Raw genomic sequence first — 21,747 nt, forward strand, 5'->3', positions numbered from 1 at the left:
TGCAGTATATTCAGGAATTAAGAGGCCTAACGGATTTATAGCTGCTAAAACCTGGAGAACAGTCCTTACAGGACCCCTAAATAGGTTTTTCATACAAAGTGGCTCACTTGTCAGGCAACTAACTGTCTGTCATTTCTCTTAGGTTATGGAGGGACTCTTCAAGACTGCAACAATGATGGTTCTCTCAAACTGTTCTGAAGATGTTGAACTCTGTCACAAGTTCATAGCTCCTGGCCAAAAGGTAATTAGTTTTGTGGATGAAGTCTAATACATCTACTCTTTAAATATGTTAATTACATATAATAAATATAATTACATTTAACAAATTTTTTTCTCTTTTCTTACCAAGGACAGATTAGAACATATGCTAAAAAACAACTTTTTAATGTAAGTAGATATTATACTTTCTCTGAACTTTATTCATATTTTATCATAGTATTGATCACACTATTAAAGTTTTTTGTTTATATATGTGCTTATCACAAGGAAGACCCATGTTTTAAATATTTTTGTAGCTCTTACATCTGGTTCATAGTTGATAATCAATGTTTCATGAATAAATAAATGAATAAATCTAGCAAGATAAATGAACACGGTCATTAGTAACTGAATTAATGCAGTTCAAACTAATATATTAACTTTAGTAATAAAAATTTGGCTCAAGTAAAAGACTTTTATTTTGGGGCACCTGGGTGGTTCAGTCAATTAAGCTTCCGACTCTTGGTTTCAGCGCAGATCATGATCTCAGGGTTTCGAGATCAAGCCCTGCCTTGGGCTACAGACTCAGTGCAGAGTCTCCCTGTCCCTCTCCTTTCCCCCTTCCCCCCCTCTCCCTTCTCCATTCACACTGGCTCGTGTACTCACACTCTCTCTCAAATAAATAAAATCTTTTTTGAAAACTTCAGTATAATTAACATAGGGCGTTATATTAGTTTGAGGTGTACAATGTAGTGATTCAGCAATGCTATATGCTATATTCAGTGCTTATCATAATAAGTGTACTCTTAATCCCCTTCACCTGTTTCACCCATTCCCCCACTCATCTCCCCTCTGGTAACCATCTGTCTGTTATCTCTAGTTAAGAGTCTGGTTTTGGTTTGGTTTGGTTTGGTTTGGTTTTTTGCTTGTCTATTTTTTTCTTTATTTTTTAAATTCTGTGTATAAGTGAAATCATGGGGTATTTGTCTTTCTCTGACTGACTGACTTCACTTAGGGTTATGCTCCCTAGATTCATCCATGTTATTGCAAATGGCAAGATTTTGTTCTTTTTTAGGGCTGAGTAATATTTCATCATGTGTATGTACCACATCTTTACCCATTCATCTATCAGTGGACACTTGGACTGCTTCCATAGTTGGACTATTGTAAACAATGCTGCAATAAACATAGGGGTGCATGTATTTTTTCAAATGAGTGTTTTTTTTTATTTTGGGGAGGAAATACCCAGTAGTTGAATTACTAGATCATATGGTGGTTCTGTTTTTAAGTTGCTGAGGAATCTCTATACTGTTTTCCACAGTGGCTGCACCAGTTTGCATTCCTGCCAGTAGTGCATGAGGGTTCCTTCTCCACATCCTCACTAACACTTGTCATTTCTTATGTACTTGATTTTAGCCATTCTGACAGGTGTGAGATGGTATCTCATTGTAGTTTTGATTTACATTTCCCTGATTAGTGATGTTGAGCATATTTTCATGTGTCTTTTGGATATCTGGATGTTTTATTTGGAAAAATGTCTGTTCGTGTCTTCTGCCCATTTTTAATTGGATTATTTGTTTTTCGGGCATTGAGTTGTATCAGTTCTTTGTGTATTATAGATACTAACCCTTTATTGGATACGTTATTTGCAAATATCTTCTCCTGTTTTTAGTAGGTTGTCTTTTAATTTTGTTGATTGGTTCCTTTGCTGTGCTGAAGCTTTTTATTTTGGTGTTGTCCCAATAGTTTTATTTTTGTTTCCTTGCCTCAGAAGACATATCTAAAAATGTGTAGCTCTGGCTGAGGTGAGAGAAATTACTGCCTGTTTTCTCTTCTAGGATTTTCATGGTTTTAGGTCTCATATTTAGGTTCTTAATCCACTTTGAATTTATTTTTGTATGTGGTGTAAGAATGTGATCCAGTTTCATTCTTTTGCATGTAGCTGTCTAGTTTTCCCAGTACCATTTGTTGAAGATACTTTTTCCCAGCAAATATTCTTTCCTGCTTTGTCAAAGGTTAATAGTATGGTCAAAGATAATAGTATTGTATGTTTATTTCTGGGCTCTCTGTTCTATTCCATTGATCTATGTATCTCTTTTTGTATCAGTACTATACATTTTGATTACTACAGCTTTGTAGTATATCCTGAAATCTAGGATTGTGATACCTCCAATTTTGTTCCTCTATTTCAATATTGCTTTGGTTCTTTGGGATCTTTTGTAGGATAGTTTGTTCTAGTTCTGTGAAAAATGCTGTTGGTTATTTAATAGGGATTACTTTAAATCTGTAGATTGCTTTGGGTAGTATAGACACTTTAACAGTATTTTTTTCCAGTCCATAAGCTTGGAATATCTGTTTGTGTCATCTAAAAAACAAACTTCTAAAATACATACATGTAATGTTAGCCCATCAGTTTTTCTCTGTTTCAGTCTTCTTTTTATTTACCTTCAATTGCTCATATCTGGTTATATATTCTAAACTGTTTCTTAGCCACTTTTTTAAACCTAAAGATCTGTGTTTTAAGTATAACATATGTTATTCTTTCATTTCCACTACAATCCTGTACAAGTAGTACTTGATATTGGACTGGTTATTTATTTCACTAAGCATACTAATCACATAGTCTGTTCCATTTTAATAAAACAAACACATACTTAATATGGAAAAAGAACAATACACAATCTTTTCATAAATAGTACAGACAATTTATGTAAGACTTAGTATTCATGTATAGGAGGTAAATTTCATACTCAGAAGAATAGAAAATTGTTTCTAAGCATAATTTGATGTCATTCTCCACCTACTGTCATTAGGTTTAGGAAGTTTTTGTTCTAAGAGAACAAAGAATTCGACCTGTCCTGGAGAAAGGTAATAAGAAAAAATTGGCAGACCTCACTGAGCTGAGAGTTTCAGGTATCAGTGTAGATAGACCTTGAGACTTCAAGTTAAAAGTGGTGAGTCCTCGAGCCTGAATGAACAGCAAGGCAACAGATGTGAGATCAGAAAAAGAGGAAATAGGAGGCCCCTGATAGAGAATCGAAAGGCAGTGAAGTACAACTGAAGGCTTTTGAGGTTTTTTTTTTCTTTCACTGTAGTGTATATTGAGTATGTTAACTAACCAGAATTTAAATAAAAACTTGGAAAAAGAAAAGAGTGTCTATTGAATATTCACAATGTGCCAAACTTGTTCTAGAATCTGAACAAACTGTCTAAAAGCAGTGAAAATAGCAGACAAAAAGTCCCTGTCTTCATTGAGCTTACATTTCTGGGGGTAGTAATAAGAAACAAGAAATAAGAATAATAGTGAAATCTATAGTCTGTGAGAATGAGTTATAGTAAGGGGGAAGAAACCCAGAGAAGGGAAAGATGAGAAGACAAAAGAATAAGGAGGTAGAAGTTTTAGATAACGTAACAGAGACCATCTCACTGGGATGATTTTTGAGTAAAAATTTAAAGGAAGTGAGAGAACTAGCTGTATGGATGTGTGGGAAAAGAATATTTTAGGCAGAGGGAATGGCAAGTACAAAGGCTTCTAGGTTGGAGCATGCCTGGTATATTCAAATAGTGGGGTGGGTAAGGGAAAAGGATAATAGAAGATAAAGAAAGGAGGTGAGAGGTGGGAAAACATGTAGGGCCTTGTAGGTCACTGTGAAGAGTTGGTTTTCTCTTGAGTGATGTGGGGAAGCCATGGAAGGGTTCTATACAGAGGACTGATAAGAGCTGAATTGGATTTAACAGGATCGCTCTGGCTGCTAGTTGAGAACAGGCTTTAGAGTGAGAGTAGAAAACCAACAGGAGATTATTACAGTCATCTGGGTGAGAATAAATGATGGTTTGGACCGTGTATTAGATTCATACAGAGAAATAAAACCAACATGATGTATATAAAGAGAAAGATTTATTTTTAAGGAACCATCTCACACAATGTAGAAGCTTGTTGAGTTCAAAATTTGATGGAGTAGTTCAGCAGGCTAGAGACTCAGGGAAGTGTTAGCAGCTGGAGTCTGAAGGCATTCGGCTGGCAGAATTCCCGCTTTCTTGGCCAGTCTTTGTCTTCTTAAGGCCTCCAACTAATTGGACATGGCCCACTCACATTATGGAGGGTAACGTGCTTTACTCAGAGTTCACTGATTTAAATGATATTATGAACTCAGAGTTCACTGATTTAAATACCTTCACAGAAACATCCTGAATGTTTGACCAAGTGTCTGGGTACCATAGCCCCGCCAAGTTGACACATAAAATTAACCATCATAGGCCAGGACGGTGTTAGTAGAGATACAGAGAAGTTGTTCTATTCTAGATACATTTTCAAGATAGAACAAACAGTATTTGTGGAGAATGGGAAAGAGGGAGAAGTCAAGTATGACTTCAAGTCTTTTGTCTTATACAGCTGTAAAAATGGAGTTGCCATTAACTGAAATTGGGAAAGCCATTAGAGTAGCAAGGGGTTTGGGGGGAAATGGGGGTGGTATCAGGATCATTATCATCATGTATCATGTTAAGATCGAGATGGTTTTCAGACATCCAGTTGTAGATGTTGGGTAGGCAGTTTCAGTGTACAGATCTGGAGTTTACAGAAGAGCTCTGGACATTGCGTATTGATAAAAGTACTAAGTAAGCAGGGAAGGAAAGAATTAATTTGGGCATCCTAAGGAATCTGTGCTGGTGACAGAAAACCAGGGAGAATGTCTTAAGTGAAGCTAGTAAATAAGATCTAAGATTGGAAAAAAAATCTACCATTTATTGAATATTTGCTGTGTGCCAGAAGTGATAAACTTTACGTACATAAATGTAAAAAAAGTTCCTTGTATCTTCACAACTCTGTGAGTAGTTATTATTGCTCTTCTGTGGATGAAGAATCAATTCAAAGAGATTAAGCAAGTAAAAGATGAAATGGGAATTCAAACTCATTTAACCTGATTTCAAAGCTCATGCTTTCGGCCACTCACTACACTTCGAAAGGGCACTGGAATTAATGCTAGAGTAGGTGTAGCTCTTCACTGTCCTTATGACCCTCACATATCACTTGTGCTTTGGAGTCCAGGTCTGTAAAATACTGAGGTGGGGAAGTGACCTCATGGGCTGTGCCACACCAGTCATTGCCAGCAGCATCATCCATTCCACATCGTAAACCGTAGCTGTGGTTTAAATGTATACCTGTGATGATTTGTTTAGTATTGTCACCTCCATGTGGTCAAAGACTTGTTTATTTTGTTTACTGTTATACCCCCAGTGCTTAGTGCCTCTAACAGGAGCTCAGTAAATATTTATTGAATAATTGAATGAATGAGTAAATGACATTTGAGTAGCCATGGGAGTGAGAGTGTTCTCCTTTAGGCTAGGTCCTCTCCCTGAGGTTTCCTGGTAACCCCTATCACTGTTTACTTTGGTCACTAAGTGTAGTGAGCTATGACTCAGAGGATCTGGATTCTAATTCTGGCTATACTTCTTATCCGCTCTTAATGAATATGTTAGCACTTTCCAGCAAATATTTACTGACTCTCTACTATGAGTTAGGCATTGTGCTATTCATTGATGATCCATTATATAAGCATGGATTGGTCCTTTTATGGAATTTAAGATCTAGAGAAAAAGATGAATAGTTAACTGTTTGCATGAAAGATTATTTAATCACAACTGTGAACTTGATGAATAGTGAATCCTTAACCTTTCTGAACTTGAGTTTCCTCATCTATAAAGTTATAACTTGTCTGTCATATCATTTGTAAGGATCAGTTGGCCATACTGCTTAAGCAATGTGCCAGACTACGTAACTTAACACTCCTGCTATAAAACATCTAAAAATGCTTGTTAAAAATTATAAAAATCCGGGGCGCCCGGGTGGCTCAGGTCCTGATCCCAGGGCCCTGGGATGGAGCCCCACATCAGGCTCCCTGCTCAGCCGGAGGCCTGCTTTGCCCTCTCCCACTCCCTCTGCTTGTGTTCCCTCTCTCGCTGTCTCTCTCAAATAAATAAAATCTTTTTAAAAAATTATAAAAATCCTTTTAAATACTTTGTTGAGTTCACTAGAAAGTAAGAGAAGTTCCAGGACCTACAGATGAAGAGGGAACTGAGCACCAGAGGAGAACACATAAATAGCATGACACTGAGGTTTCTCAAGGTGGAGGGTATGGTAGATGGTGGAGGGCCCCTGGTGGGGGAGGGGGAGTTGCCTGTCTTTGAAGCCAGAGATTTTAACAGCCATAAGAGGACGTGAAAGTAGACCTAAAGTTGATGAATTAGAATCGAGATATTCCCCAAAAGTACACACATGCATACCTGTGCACACACATGCACACACACATACAGAAGATACCGTGTGACTTATATTCCTTTGCATAAATAGATTTCATTATATTCTTGACTACTTATAATTGTTTTATATGAAAGTAAATAATTTCAAGGACTTGTACAATAATTGAATTTAGCCCTTACCAAGCAGAAATAGAATTCAATTATTTTTTATGTCTCCTTTATAACATTAAGCTTTTTAAAATATAGAGTACTTACCGTTTTTTGCTCTTCATTTATCTGTGAATTTGAGTCAAAGAATGGTAATTTTAGCCTAGCAATTATAACCCAACAGATTGGGAATGGTTTTCTTAAACCCTAACAAAAATTTAAACATAAGGGAAGTTTGATCCTGCATCATGTAGTATCCCTATATCTCCTCCTCCCATCCTCAAAGTACTTTAGAAATAGCTTCTGAGAAGAGATATTATTCTCTGTACATATCAAAAAATTAGGAAAGAGAGTTGATAAAAGCCATTAAGGATATCCAGTGTCAGAGCTATAATTTCATCTGAGAAGCTCTGCCTCGGGTTAAGGTAGGGCAGAAGATCCAGAATAACAAGAAATACACAGAAAGTCATTTTTCAAAATAATGTAGCAGTAAGATATTAATGGCACAAAATCTCGGTGCCTTCTCTCTTTGACTGCTCTTATATTTCTCAGTATAAGGAGTAGATCATATCCAGTAAGTGATGGAATAGAACGATGGAATATCTAAAGAACTGTAGACAATATAGTCCAATCTCCTTATTTTACGAGTACAAATACTTAATTTTTTTAATGGTTGTATAGAACATTCCAGAAAGGTATAAAACGCTTTCATTAAGGTGAAGTGATTTACGTACTAGCCGTTTAGGGGTAGAGGCAGAGGGAGAAGTCCAAGCCCATTGTCTTTGTTTTGATTGAGCCTATTAAACTCCAAGTGTTTTAGGCATTATCTCAGTAAGCTTCAGCTTTGAAGTCAGCACATCAGGTTTACCACTTACTTACATGAATAATTTTGGCCACGTTACTGTCCCCTCTAACCTCCCTTTTCCCTTCTGTAAAACGTTTTAAAAATGACTAATACCACCAACACCACTATCATTCTTGCCTTAGAAATTTTTACTTAATACTAGATTTAGATTTGAGTAAGATTTTCATCTTGAAAAAAAATCGCCCAAAACATAGCTTTGAAGGCTTCATTTGTGCTATATACACAACTCCTTCCAAACGGTTATTATAGGTATGAATTTAATTTTTCCTTCGAAGAGTAAGTTTATGTTGGGCAACTTATTTTTTGAGTTTAAAGTCCTTCAGAAAGTTTGTAGGTTTGGGGGTTTTGTTTATTTTGTTTTTGAGGGGTTTTTGAGGGCAGGGTTTTTTAGATGTTCTACTGTGGATTTTTGTTTTTAAGCATGCAGAGTACTGTTTCGGGACACCTGGGTGACTCATTCGGTTAAGTATCTCCCTTCCCAGGGTTCTGGGATCAAGCCCTGTGTTGGGCTTCCTGCTCAGCAGGGAGTCTGCTTCTCCCTCTGCCTCCTCCAACTCATGCTCTCTCTTGCTGTAATAAATAAATAAAATCTTAAAAAAAAATGTTCAAAGTACTGTTGCAAAGGGCATAGGGAAACTGACATTTTAGTATACTACAGGTGGGCATAAATTGGTATAACACTATAAAAGGGAAGCAGTATCTTTGGCAATATCAAAATACCTAAAAACTGTAAATATAAATACAATGATCCAGCAATTCCATTTTTTCCATATGCAAAATCAATATTTAAGAATCATTTGTGACAGATGTATGTAGTCATGGTTTATAATAGCAAAATATTAGAAACAGCTTAAATATCCATCAGTAGATGAGTGGGTAAATTAATGAGTATACAGCCACAAAATGGACTTTTATGTAATATTTCAAAAAAATGAAGAAGCTCTTTCTTTATGTACTGATATGGAAAGATCTACAAGGTATATTATTGAGTCAAGAAAGATGGAAAAGAGTGTATATGGCATGTATACTATGGCTGCCATCTATTTAACAAAGGAGATTGTATATTACTATTTGCTTATAGATGTAAAAAACCCTCTGGAAGGATACACAAAAATCCAGTGACAGTGATTTTATGTGAGGAGAGGAGCTACATGGCTGTGGGACAGGGTGGATGGAAGATGTACACTCTTAGACGTTGTTTGTTTCTTAACTGTGTTCATGTAATTACCTATTCACTTTAATTAAAACAAATGCTTGGCTTAGCTTGCTTTAGACATGATAGTTTCTTACTGAGATAATCCATGATATTTTTCCTAAACAGTCTTACCATGCTTAGCATATATTACAAAGCCCCAGCCATGGCCTGAAAGAATCCATAAGATCTGACCTTTACCTGGCATTCTTCCCCTGTTCAGTATGCCACAGGCACATTGACTATTTTGTTCCTGGAATGAACCAAACTGTTCCTTCACTTCAGGCCTTTGTACTTACTGTTCCTTTTGCCTAGAATACTTACCCTCAGATATTTTTCTTACTTCAGATGTCCCCAACTCAGTGAGTTCTTTATTGACCATCTTATCTAAAATAACACCCCTAAACACCCTCTGTCTTCTTAGCTTGCTTTATTTTTCTTATAGCGCCAATGGTTTCCAGCATTATATGCTTTCTGTTTACTTGTTTATCTCTGCCCCCCACCAACTCCCATTACTCAGCGCGCAAGTATCACCTCCATAAAGGCTTTGTTTTTATTTACTATCTCTCCAGTGCCAAGAATAATGCCTAGCACATAATAGGTGCACAATAAATGCGTATTGAGTGAATGAATGATGACTTTAAGGAAAGACGTTTGCTCTTTCAGCCTCAATATTTCACCCCTTTTATTAGGGCATTGACATAACATGAATTCAGAGAAAATCTTTACTTGCCTAAGTGACAGGTTCTTCTGTATATACTGCAGGTAGATCAGGAACGGGATTACTGAAAGGCCACTTCTCTTCATTCTGCTCAGACTCTCATATGATTAGATCAGCCTTAATTTCTGATTACTCAGTGATGATTTATTTATAATCATTCCTGATTACTCAATAATCATTTAGTACTGATTTGTGACCTCAAAGACTGTATGGGAATAGGCCTTTTAGAATTTTTCCGATGGACTGATTAGCAATATACAATGTATTAACCTTTCTCTGCTTTTACCCTGTTCTTTTCCAGCATTTCTTACACTGAAGCAATAGAGATCTTAAAGCAGGCATCTCAGAACTTCACCTTCACCCCAGAGGTAATATTTATATTTATATTTATATTCATATTTATATTTGTATTTTACCCCCTCTTGTCCTTGTCACATTTCATTAAGAATCCTGGGGCACCTAGCTGGCTCATTTAGTAAACCATGCAAGTCTTGGCCTCAGAGTTGTGAGTTCAAGCCCCAAGTTGGACGTAGAGCTTACTTTAAAAAAAAAAAAAAAAAAAGAATCCTTTAAAATAATCTTATTTCTCTAGGGCACCTAGGTGGCACAGTCTGTTAAGCATGTGACTCTTGGTTTTTGGCTCAAGTCATGATCTCAGCATCCTGAGATTGAGCCCAGCATCAGGCTCTGTGCTCAGCACAGAGTCTGCTTGTCCCTCTCCCTCTGCTCCTCCCCCCAACGCTTGCTCGCTCACTCTCTCTCTCTCTCTCTTTCACTCTGGAATTAAAAAATAAAATATTTAAAAATAAATAAATAAATAATCCTATTTTTCTTATTAACACTGTTTAGTATTTGCCCATCTTTAAATTGGCTTTTTTTGATGTTTGCTTAACCCTGTTAAAATATTTAGAATAAATAATAATTTTGAAGTAGAATATCGATTTTAATAGTAATGGTTAAAGAATTGTAAAGAAGTTTCCCGAGTTTTTGATGAAAATCCTTGAAAAAAATGGTAATTTGTCCAAAGAGGCCACATGATTTATCAGTGGACATGTGTATAATATTAGAGGCAAGTCTCCTCATTCCTATTCCAGGGCTTCTTTCCTATAATTAACATATTGGCAGACAAGTAGGAATTATATAATGTTAGGAATGTACTGTAATAACTTTGTCTTCAAACTGTTCCCTACACCAGTCCTATCCCCACTTAAGTCAGATCCTCTTATGAGGTGTAATAGTTGTGCTTGTTATAATTAGTTATTTTGTTTATGTAATTTTTTATTTGTTTTTTATCTCCTACCCTGGAAGCTTCATGAAGTCAGGAATTCTGATTTTCTTACCACTGTGCTCAGTACCTAGCATGGTACTGGCATTTAATAGGCACATTAGTATTTGTTGAATAAGTAGATGAACAGTATTATTAAATATTCATCAGAGCATCTGATATATGAATTGACTCTTTTATTAAAAAAAAATTCACTGAGAGAAGCCATCTAGCCAGAGATAGACTCAATATTAAGAATATTATCTTTCATCATTTAATTTCCTGCAACCTCAGAACAGTAACCATAGAAGAAGCTTTAGGCAATATTAATAAAAACTATGACTTTGAAGTCAGTTTTTACACACTGTGGGAAGGGTACTTTGTTTTCCTGCAGATGCTGTTCATCTGCTAAATGCTGCTCCTCAAGATGGGGAGAGAAAGCACAGCATTTATCTACTTGGTTCAGCTTTCATCTTTCCAAGGCCTTTGGCTGTTCTTGTAACACACCTCCCTGGCTGAGTTATCTGTGTAGCCTCAGCAGACGGCTCCACACATCACTGATCCTCAGAGGAGGCCCTTGGAACCGATACAGGTTATTTTCGGGTACCACATTGTGTATCTCAGCTCTGTCTTCTCCTTTGATAATTTCTTCTTTCTCATTACAGTGGGGTGTCGATCTACACACCGAACATGAGAAGTACCTGGTGAAGCACTGTGGCAGCATACCAGTTTTTGTCATTAATTATCCATTAGCACTCAAGCCTTTCTACATGAGGGATAATGAAGATGGGCCTCAGCACACGGTAAGAAAAAGCACTAAATAAATCGGGGTTGGTCGTCTCAGAGTCTGGGTTTTTCCCTTGATTTAATTTCATTTATCCTTTGGCATATGTTTAAGAATTATATCTGTCACACTTGACGTCTCTTAAAATTTCTCCAAGGTACCTCTGAAAAAGTGTTCCCAAAGAAGATCCCAGTGTTCTTGAAGCATACTTGTTATTTCTGTCACATGGTGTCCTTCTTCATTTAGCAGATGCACATGTAAATGTGTTTTGTTTTCTTTGGTTTTTTGTTTTGTTTTGTTTTTTAGGGAACCATTCTGTGTTATATTTATTGATATTTCAATTACATATGATATTTGTCACTGCCTTTGACACTCTAATTAGGAGTGTCAACAAAATTTTTTTTTTTTAATTTTAAATAATTGGGAGGAGGTAGCCCAGAAAACTGTTTAGCAGTGCCAGGTCTGCTGTCAGCTGAAATACTGGTAAAGAGACGGAGGGATGGGGAGATGTGGGGCAAGAAAGGAGAGCAGTGGCGTGAGCAGGCAGAGGAAGAGCTAGCCCTCAGAGCAGGAGGCTCAGAGTTTTTGGTTTGGTTGTCACACCGAAATTGGGAGGGGAGAGGATGGAGGGATCTGAGAGGTCTAGGCAGATTCTCCTGTCACTTCTCTTCTGCCTGTCTTGTCTCTGTCTCTCTCTTTCTGCTCTCTACTCTCTCACACTCTTTCCCTTTTTTACCCTTAGTTTTGATTGCTTTCTTATTCTAGTTGGCTTTTCCCTTTTTTTCTTCTTTTGTCTCTTCTTCCCTCTCTAACAAAATTAGCAGTAACATAAAATAAGAATATATTTGAATCTTTAAATACTTATTGAATAGTTATATACTTAATATCATTAATTGTAAAAGTCTGTGAGATGTTATGTTTATATCACAAAAGACCCAAAAAACTAAACTTTGCTCTCTGATGCTTTTCACTTGTCTCTAGGTAAATACCAGTAGAAAAATGTAGATCAGGGCCCAGGGGTAAATAATCAGTATTATCTATCAATCAATAGATTCCTATCAGCCAAACACTACCATCTCATCTCTAAGTCCCAGAACAACCTTTCCAAGAAACTTACTATTTCTCCCATTTTACAGATGAGAAGCAAGGGTTCAGGGACACAGATTGCACTTGCCAAGCTTCGTAGGTAGTGAATGACCGAGTTTGTGATCAGACCTGACTCCTGTGGTTCTGAAGACAGTGCTCGTCCGCCTCCAAGCCATAAATATAAAGTTACATTGATTTCACTTTCACACAGTATTATCCAAAACCATTGAGCAGCACAGTTGATTTATGATTCTTATTTTCTCTTTTCCCTACCAACCTTCTGGTATAATTGATTATGAGAAAGGAATTGGCCCATAGGTTGGTAGCAAAAAAAGGAGACTAGGGCATAGATTCTCCAATCCTAAATAATTCAGTATTGAGTCTCTATCACCAAACAGGACTGCATCTGTATCTCTTGGCTTTTTTATCACTCCACCCCATCCTATTTGTACCTCCGACCCCCACGACACACACACACACACTCCATGTAATCTTTGCATGTAATTTCCCAACATTCAGCACTTTTCAGTCATTCAGTTTTGCACTTCGTAAATACTCTGCTTAAAGCTCTCCTTTCTATCCTCATATGTTGTATGGTGACAGATGGTAACTATATTTATTGTGATGAGCCTTGAGTGATGTATAGAATTATTGGGTCACGGGGCCCCTGGGTGGCTCACCTGGTTACGCACGGCCTTCAGCTGAGGTCATGATCCCAGGGTCCTGGGATCCAGCCCTGAATTAGGCTCCCTGCTCAGCGGGGTTTCTGCTTCTCCCTTCCCTCTGCCTGACCCTCTGCCTACTTGTGCTCTCTCACTCACTCTGACAAATAAAGTCTTAAAAAAAGAAAGAAAGAGGGGCGCCTGTGTGGCTCAGTGGGTTAAGCCTCTGCCTTCAGCTCAGGTCATGATCCCAGGGTCCTGGGATCGAGCTCCACATCTCTCTGCACAGCAGGGAGACTTCTTCCCCCACTCTCTCTCTGCCTGCCTCTCTGCCTACTTGTGATCTCTCTCTGTCAAATAAATAAATAAAAATCTTAAAAAAAAAAAAAAAGAAAGAATTGCTGAGTCACTGTGTTGTACGCCTGAAATTAATAAAACATTGTGTCAACTACAGTAGTTCAAAGATTAATTCATTGAAAACTTTGCCTCACTGTAGACTTTTCTTAGTTACCAGCTCACCCTGAGTCTTTCTTTTCTGGGTTCCTGTACCATTTAAAAAATCAGTAATACTGGTAGCATTGTTTCTACTTTTTTTACTCTGTAGGTTTTGCTTTCTCAGATGAACCCCTTAGCTTGTTCATTATGGGAATGAGTGTTTTATAGCCACCATGTCTTCTGTTGCTCATTCCTCATTCCCTCTACTGTGACTTCCACCCCTGTCATTGTACCACTGAAGCCCCTCTTTCTAGGGTCAGTAATAATTTGTCACATTATTAAATCCAGCAGACTTTATGTTTACTTCCCCTCTCAGCATTACTCAGCCCTATGAATGACTTTCTTATTCTGAAAATTGTCTCCTCCCCCGGCTCCCGTGACATCGTGTTCTCCATTCTCTGGGGTGGCTCTTTCTCAATCTCCTAGGTAGGCCCATCCTCTTCTACTACTCCAGTAGTTGATAGGATTCCTCAAGGCTCTGTCCTAGGTCTTTTCTCTCTCGGGGGATTTCATATGTGTATTCATAGCTTACTGTTTATTTTCAGACAACTCAGACAGTCACATCTCTATTCCTTACTTCTGCTCGGGGCTCTTATTGCCGTTTATATATCTCAGAGGCATCTCAGCATAATCTAAAACCGAACCCACCGATGATTTCTATTCTTCTCCCGTTCCCCCACCAAATTTGATGTTCTTTCAATGTTCCTGTCCATCTAATTGTACAGGCCATATACTAGAGTCATATTCCTCACTCCCTATATCCAAGCTGTTATTACCTTGTCGTTTTTATGCTTTGAAATAAATCTCAAATCCATCTACTTCTCTTCGTTTCCACTTTTACCTTCTTGGATTAAGATACCATCATATCTTGGCTGGATTATTTCCGTAGCCTCCTGACTGGTCCTCCTGCATCTGCTCTTGCCTCCTCTGAATCAGTTCTCCCCACTTCAGTGTAAGCTTTTAGAAAATGTAGATCTGGTCCTGTTATTTCCCCTTTCAAAACCATTCAGTGGCCTCCCATTGCTTTTAGTATCCAAGTCAGAATCCTTTCTCTGGCTTCTAGGCCCCAGTGTCATCTGGCTGCTTGTCTCTCTTGCTTCATGTACCGTGCTGCTCCCCTCTGCTGTCTCTGCTCCATTCGTATCACCCTTCCAGGTCTTCAGACATGCACTGCTTTCTCTCACCACGGTATCTTTGGACATTGTGTTCCTTCAGTTTAGAACAATTTTCTTCACCTAAGTAATTTTACTATTTCTCCAAATCTCTACTAGGTCATCACTTCCCCGGAGAAACCTTTTGTGAACCTCTAGGCTGAGTCAGAGAACTCAGTTAGACGCTAAAATGTTACCATGTTAAATTTCAGACCAAGACCTACTAAGTCATGATCCATCGTAATCCTTAACACAGTTGTAATTTTACATTATTTTTATGACTGTTTAATTAATGACTCTCCTCTTTGCCACTGGACTTGAGGACCTCCTTTTCACACAGCATGGTATCCTAGCATAATACCTGGAACATAGCAGGCACCTAATATCTATTTGGTGATAGGGGATTGAACAGATGGATGAATCGAACCCAACACATTTGTAGACACACAATGGACAAGTATTTAGTGAGTGACTCAATTTGCTAAGGAATTTCAAGGAAGCTAAAGAACAGCTTTTATTCTAAATTTTTTGAATGATGGTAACATAGTATAAAGGAAAGTCCACTGGCTTTAGAATCAGACACTATTGGGTTCAAGTCCCAGGTCTGTGTGGTATAGACCACATGATCTTAAATAAACTACCTAATTTCTTTGAGTCTTAGTTTCCCAATCCATAAAAACAAGATGATAATCTTAGTCCGCAGTTGTGAGGATTAAATTAGACAATATGTGAAAAATATATAGCACAGTGTTTGGGGTGATGTGTAGTCAATAAGCTTAAAGCCTTCTTTCCTTCTAAATTTTGATAAAATCATTATTGTGATAAAGCATGATAATGTTAAAATATGTGGGTTGCAACATCAAACATGCTATTACACAAGATTATTTAAAAGGCAATTCTTCCATAGACTGTAGTCACAAACATTTTTTACCTTTAGAAGTAGCAGGAGGCCTTTATTGTGACAGACTCTCTAGTAATATGGTCTCACAGCTTGAAAGTTGAAAGCATTATAATGATACTTTAGAGTACTTATGTAATTTATACAGTACTATAATATATAGCTTCTCATAGCTAAATTATTAAAATTTAATTTATTGGGGCACCTGGGTGGCTCAGTTGGTTAAGTGTCTGCCTTCAGTTCATGTCATGATCCCAGGGTCCTGGGATCGAGCCCCAGATTGGACTCCCTGCTCAGCGGAGAGCCTGCTTCTCCCTCACCCTCTGCCTGCCGCTCCCCCTGCTTATGCTCTCTCTCTCTCTCTCCTGCTTAAATAAATAAATAAATCCTTAAATACCTTTTACATATATAATTTATTTAAACTATATATATTAGACATAGATTATAACATTGATTCATTAACAACCTAGATTTCTTTTCAACCCACATGTATAGAGTGCCTGCTTCTACCCCTACTTTATTTTTTTCAGTGGTGAATGAGCACACTTTGGGCCAAATAACTAAGTTCTTGGCTTTTTTTCAGAAGGGCTGTAATAACAGATTGTGGGTAGGTTTGCAAGAGTTTCTACAGTGGGTGCAATGCAATCTATAAAATAAGACAGATATATTTCATAGGTGCCTTCCCTAGGGCATCAGAAGGGTAGAGAAATGTTTAACCTATACTTGTAACGTTTGGCTGGAGGTCATAAATAGTAAAATGGTGTATTTTTATAGCCACTGTTCCTTTTCCTTTCTTTTTGCATATCCCCATCCCCTCCAAAAAAAAAAAAAAAAAAAAAAGGTATGTACTGTATTGGAATGAAGAGTACTCTGGACTAAGGAGTTAACAGCACCGGGTTTGAAATCCATCTTTCTTACTGGTTAGCCATATAACCTTAGTCAAGTCTCTCCAATCACTGAGCCTCAGTTCCTCCCTCTATAAAATCAGAGAGTTGGATTAGATGACCTCCAGAGTACTAAACAGCTTTAAGATTCTCTAATTTCAAGTAGCCTAAGTTTTTCCCCATTTGGATATATAAGAATAACTTACAAGTTAGCAAACATACTTGATAATTTGAAGGGGAGGGATCATGGGCCTAAATAAAATGAATCTAAGCAAGCATGCAAAATACTGTATGCCCCTGGGTCTGAGTTCCTAAGTAAGTCCCTCAAAGGCAGGTGCCAGATTTTCAGATGGGAAATGGCTTTGCAGAGAAGAATATCCATTCATTCCAGCCATTTTGATTAGGCAAAAGTGACTGCCCAACAGATCCTGATGAGATGCTAAGATCACCAGATAATGTTCTAATTGTTTAAACTGTGTCAATATTATGTAGCAAATCATAAAAATTTAAAGATTAGTGGGCATGTAGTAAGTACACACTATAATGTCAACTTGAAAGAAACAGTACTCAACCAAGGGATAGCTATTGAATTTCCCTGGCTGGTGCTAATTAACCAACCTGCATCAAACCAACAGAAAATAGTAATGAAGGGAATGGCTAATTTTCCCCATATCTAAGGCAAATGACTTTCCTGGGAATTTATGTCAAAGTTGAAAGTATGCATTTCAGTCCATCTGAAATGCTCCCAGACTTAAACATTTACTAGCCAAAGTCCATTTTTAGCCATTGCTACCTGCAGCCTATTTGAATCTTCACACTGTCACATCTGGAAGGTTCTCATTCCTACCTGTGCCTCGTTGTTTTTAGGGGCAAAATACTGTGTCAGCAATGAGAGCAAAAGCTCATAGAGGCTGAAACCACAAACATGTTTCCTATGGTTTGTGGAACATTCTTCTCTTAATAATATGTAATGTTGCTCTGTTGTTGACAGCAGCCTGTGAGAAACTGAATAGGGAGGTGTTCAGTTTGTGTTTTTTATTAATACTTAAAAATACTGAGGTAAGAAGAGAGGTAGAGGAAGGGACATTAAACTTTTCCCCCCCTCTCTCTGAAGTTAGCATAGAAAAGGTTATGCATTAAAGGCCTTATTCCTGTCTAGCCTGTTAGTTGTTTAATTCAAGGTCTGCATTTTATTTTCAGTACATTGATTGGAATCAAAGAGTAAGAGTCAAAAGGGAGTGTCATAAATAGAGACCAGGGCTCATTCAGCTTGAATACCAACACAAACTATTTCTAGACAGCATGGTGCTGCAGCTGTGTGACTTAAACAAAATAAAGGAAGATGTGCCCAGCAGCATTCTGGCCTAGAAGATATGCCTGAAGGGGAATCAGTTTTGTTTAAGATGAGGAAAGTTAGCAAAGAGTGTGGCACATTGACTTGTAGCCTTCATTGTTATCTGTGTAGGAGAGAAAAAGGACAGCACAACTAAAATCTTTACACTTCTTTAAAGTCTTCCAAAGATGCAGAGGAACACAGAAGAGATTGTAGCTACAGAAGGGCTTAAATTTGGTCAAATTCGTGAATTAAGAGGACATTTTATTGTACAGCCTGTGAATTCTCACTTTCCCTAGTGAAGGGCAGGATTGCTCAGCCCCAGCTCTTGAAGCAAACCGCAGACTCCCATAAGGGCTGCCAGCCCATAGGGCAGATTGTTAATCACCAGCTACCATTCTAGGTAACTTAGCCTGTTTCCAGAGTGTTTGCACTCTAACCACTCACCACTCATGATTTGGGAAACACACAGCCAAGTTTTTCTCATTAGTTCTTAAGAGATTTGTGTGATTCCGTCCATGTTGTACATTTTGTGCACCCTTATGTCATGGTTTATATTATATCTGTATGTACCCTTTACCTCCACTAGACCCCTGGAAAGAGTGGTAGTTTCTGTAGCAGTTAGCTCAGTAGTTACCAGAGGGAGTCACAACATAGAAGAATCATCTTGGGAATCTCAACACTAACTAAAAGGTATGGAAATTTGAAGGAGTTGTGCTAGTAATCTTAAGAGAATGTGGTATTTTTTATATCCTATCAAAGGAAGTGCAGCTCTATGTATACCAAATGTAAATGTCTTTATTTATAGTTGAGGAATACTTGGCTGTGTTACAGCTACTCAGAAAGGGTGCAGAATCTCTAGAGAATTTGGAGGATATCATCGTGAAAGGAAAGCAGGAAGTGTAATCTGATAGGATTGAAAGGAAACTAAACCTAAAGAAAAAGAGAAGAGAAGAAGATTAACAAGAAGAGAGGAAGAAGAGAGAACAAGCCTTTGTGGGCCTTTCTTCACAAAGAGATAAACCTGTCCTTGATTTAAAAAAAAAAAAAAAAAAAAGAGATACATTTCCCTGGGCACCTAACATCTGCTTTCTGCTCAGGTCAGTCCTGGGATGGAGCCCCACATCGGGCTCCCTGCTTGGAGGGAAGCCTGCTTTCCCTCTTTGCACGTCCCCTGCTTATGTTCCTCCTCTCTCGCTTTCTGTCAAATAAATAAATAAAATCTTTCAAAACAAACAAACATACATTTCTTTTAAAAGGAAAAGCAACTTTATCTTTGTCAAGAAAACATGAAATTCACCCACCTGAAAGTGTGAATTTTCAGGCCATCTGGACAAAGAAAGGATATAGATGATGAATGTATTCCTTCCACATGTCACAAAATTAGGAGTGATAAGGGACTTTATCTGGATGTTTTCTAAAATTTTCATTCAACTAATATAGGCTATTTTGCTAAGTTCTTTTCTAGTTCGGTAAATTCTTTTCCTTTTCTTGATAACCTCCTGTCCCAGAGTACAGAGGAAGAAAATAGAACTATTCTGACCTTAATTCTAATTAACAATGAGGATTTTGTTAGGAGAGTGGAAGTGGGAGTCCATGTCAGTTTGGGTGGGGGAGGGGAGGGAACCAACTAAACAGTTTTACTCTACATCAGTAGTTGCCATACTTCTCTGCCCTATCAGCGTGAGCTTACTGACATGTATTAGCCAAAGAATTGTGAGCAAATGTGACCTACATACATTACTCCTGGACAAATGTTTTTAGTACATAGTTGTCCATGCTTTTTTTTTCCCATCTGCTAGATCAGCAATACCTCATAAAGTGGTTTTTTGTTTTTGTTTTTGTTTTTTTTAATCACCTTCAAGCCAGGATGGACACATAGCATAAGTTTTTTAAAAAGCCAGTTCATTGTAAAGCAGTGGCTTTCAATCAGGTATTACTTTATGTCATCACCGCCCCCCTCAACTCCAGTGCAGGAAACATTTAGCAATGTCTGGTGACATTTTTGGTTGTCACAACTAGGGCAGTGCAACTGACATCTGGTGGGTAGAGGCCAGGGATGTTGCTAAATAACCCACGATGCACAGGACGGACCCTCACAATAAAATTATCTGGCCAGAATTGTCACTGATGCTGAGATTGAGAAGCCCTGTTGTAAGCTTCTGGGATTGTTTATTACTAGGTAGGTTTTAGTATAATCTAACCTATCCTGACTAATACAGCAACTACCACATTAATTTTGTAATAACTAATGTAGAAATAATTAGATGCCTTAGTTATTAGGAAGCAGGTTTAGAAGAAATCCAGAAAAAAAATACAGATATCGTACTGTGACATAAGGTTTTTTTTTTTAATGTTATTTATTTATTTGACAGACAGAGATCACAAGTAGGCAGAGAGGCAGGCAGAGAGAGAGAGAGGGAGAAGCAGACTCCCTGCTGAGCAGAGAGCCCGATGTAGGGCTCGATCCCAGGACGCTGGGATCATGACCCGAGCTGAAGGCAGGGGCTTTAACCTGCTGAGCCACCCAGGCGCCCCGTGATATAAGGTTTTGAAGGTGACTCAGGGGCACCTGGGTAGCTTAGTCGGTTGAGCGTCCAACTCTTGATTTTGGCTCAAGTCATGGTCTCAGGGTCATAAGATCAATCCCCACGTTGGGCTCCATGCTGGGCATGGAGCCTATTTAAGACTACCTCTCTCTCTCTCAAAAAAAAAAAAAGGAAAAAAAGTTTTTGAAGATGACTCAAAAGATTCAGAAGCTATCAGTTCCACAACTGGTACTGTGCAGTTGCAAATATTCCAGATAAATACAAATTAAACACGTCTAAAACCAGTATGGTTGTACAATGAATTCTCCAAGGAGCTCAAGTATTAAAATAAAGGGAGTTTGTAATCAAAGATAAATATTCATCTTTTATGGTCCTCTAAAAATAGCATTAAAAAAACTAAGTTCAAAATAACATAATGGAGGCCTACAGAAAGTGCTAAGATCTCCAGAGGTTTTTTGCTTGTCGTAGTTGTATTAGCAGCAAGACCAAGCAAGAAATGTGTCTCCTATTCGATTCTTATGAACTGATTTAGAAAGCGAACAACTCATTCCATTATGTCCCCAGCTGGACTACCTATTTCCTGTTCTTCCATGATAGCTGATTCTCCAGCATCTTTTTTTGAGGCAGTGAATCTTTATAACTCTGGCTTTTAATGCTTTGCTTATATTTAGAGTATCAGAAGCAATTACTGCTCACCTTTACGGCTTAGAATTTCGTCAACTTCAAAAACTTGGAAATGATAGATTTTGGATATACTTGTCCCTTCTAAATAGATCTACACAAAGGTGGATGCTACATTTTGGGGGTAGTGGTTCTCAGTCTTTAAATATTTTCAACCGAAGGCCAGAGAGTTACTTGATGTCTGTTCTTTTCTAATCCTGATTACCTGTAATTGTAAATTTAAAACTCTGGATTAAACCCTTTCCCTCATGCCCCTCCCTTCTTGTGCCCTCCCCTTCCCTGCACACACTCCTTTTCTCTCACTCTAAAATAAATAAATCGTGGGGCATCTGGGTGTCTCTGTCAGTTAAGCATCTGCCTTTTGTTCAAGTCATGATCTCCATGTCCTGCGCTCAAGCTGCTCATCAAGGCTCCCTGCTCGGCGGTGAGTCCATTTGTCCATCTCCCGCTGCCCCTGTTTGTGCTGTCTCTGTCAAAAAAAAAAAAAAAAAAAAAAAGTCTCTTTTAAAACAACAACAAATTCTCAGTCAGGTCTCTCTCAACTTTTAGTATATGTTAGCCATGTTTAAAAGCACGATA

The 21,747-nt window shown here is 38.0% G+C and overlaps 1 protein-coding gene across 3 annotated transcripts in view; it reads left to right on the forward strand.

Annotated features, from left to right (window-relative positions):
- Window positions 1-21,747, forward strand: part of NARS2 (asparaginyl-tRNA synthetase 2, mitochondrial) — a 139,330-nt gene that overhangs the window by 102,476 nt on the left and 15,107 nt on the right. For all 3 annotated transcript variants that reach the window (XR_007121062.1, XM_047692625.1, XM_047692626.1), the window contains 4 exons: window positions 143-241; window positions 350-387; window positions 9,683-9,749; window positions 11,311-11,448. Coding sequence is in view for 2 of the 3 variants with exons in the window: in XM_047692625.1 (XP_047548581.1) it covers window positions 143-241; window positions 350-387; window positions 9,683-9,749; window positions 11,311-11,448 (342 nt within the window). In the remaining variant the exon portion in view is untranslated. The remainder of the gene's footprint in view (window positions 1-142; window positions 242-349; window positions 388-9,682; window positions 9,750-11,310; window positions 11,449-21,747) is intronic.

This window comes from Lutra lutra, chromosome 10 (assembly GCF_902655055.1).
Source record: "Lutra lutra chromosome 10, mLutLut1.2, whole genome shotgun sequence".
NCBI lineage: Eukaryota > Metazoa > Chordata > Mammalia > Carnivora > Mustelidae > Lutra > Lutra lutra.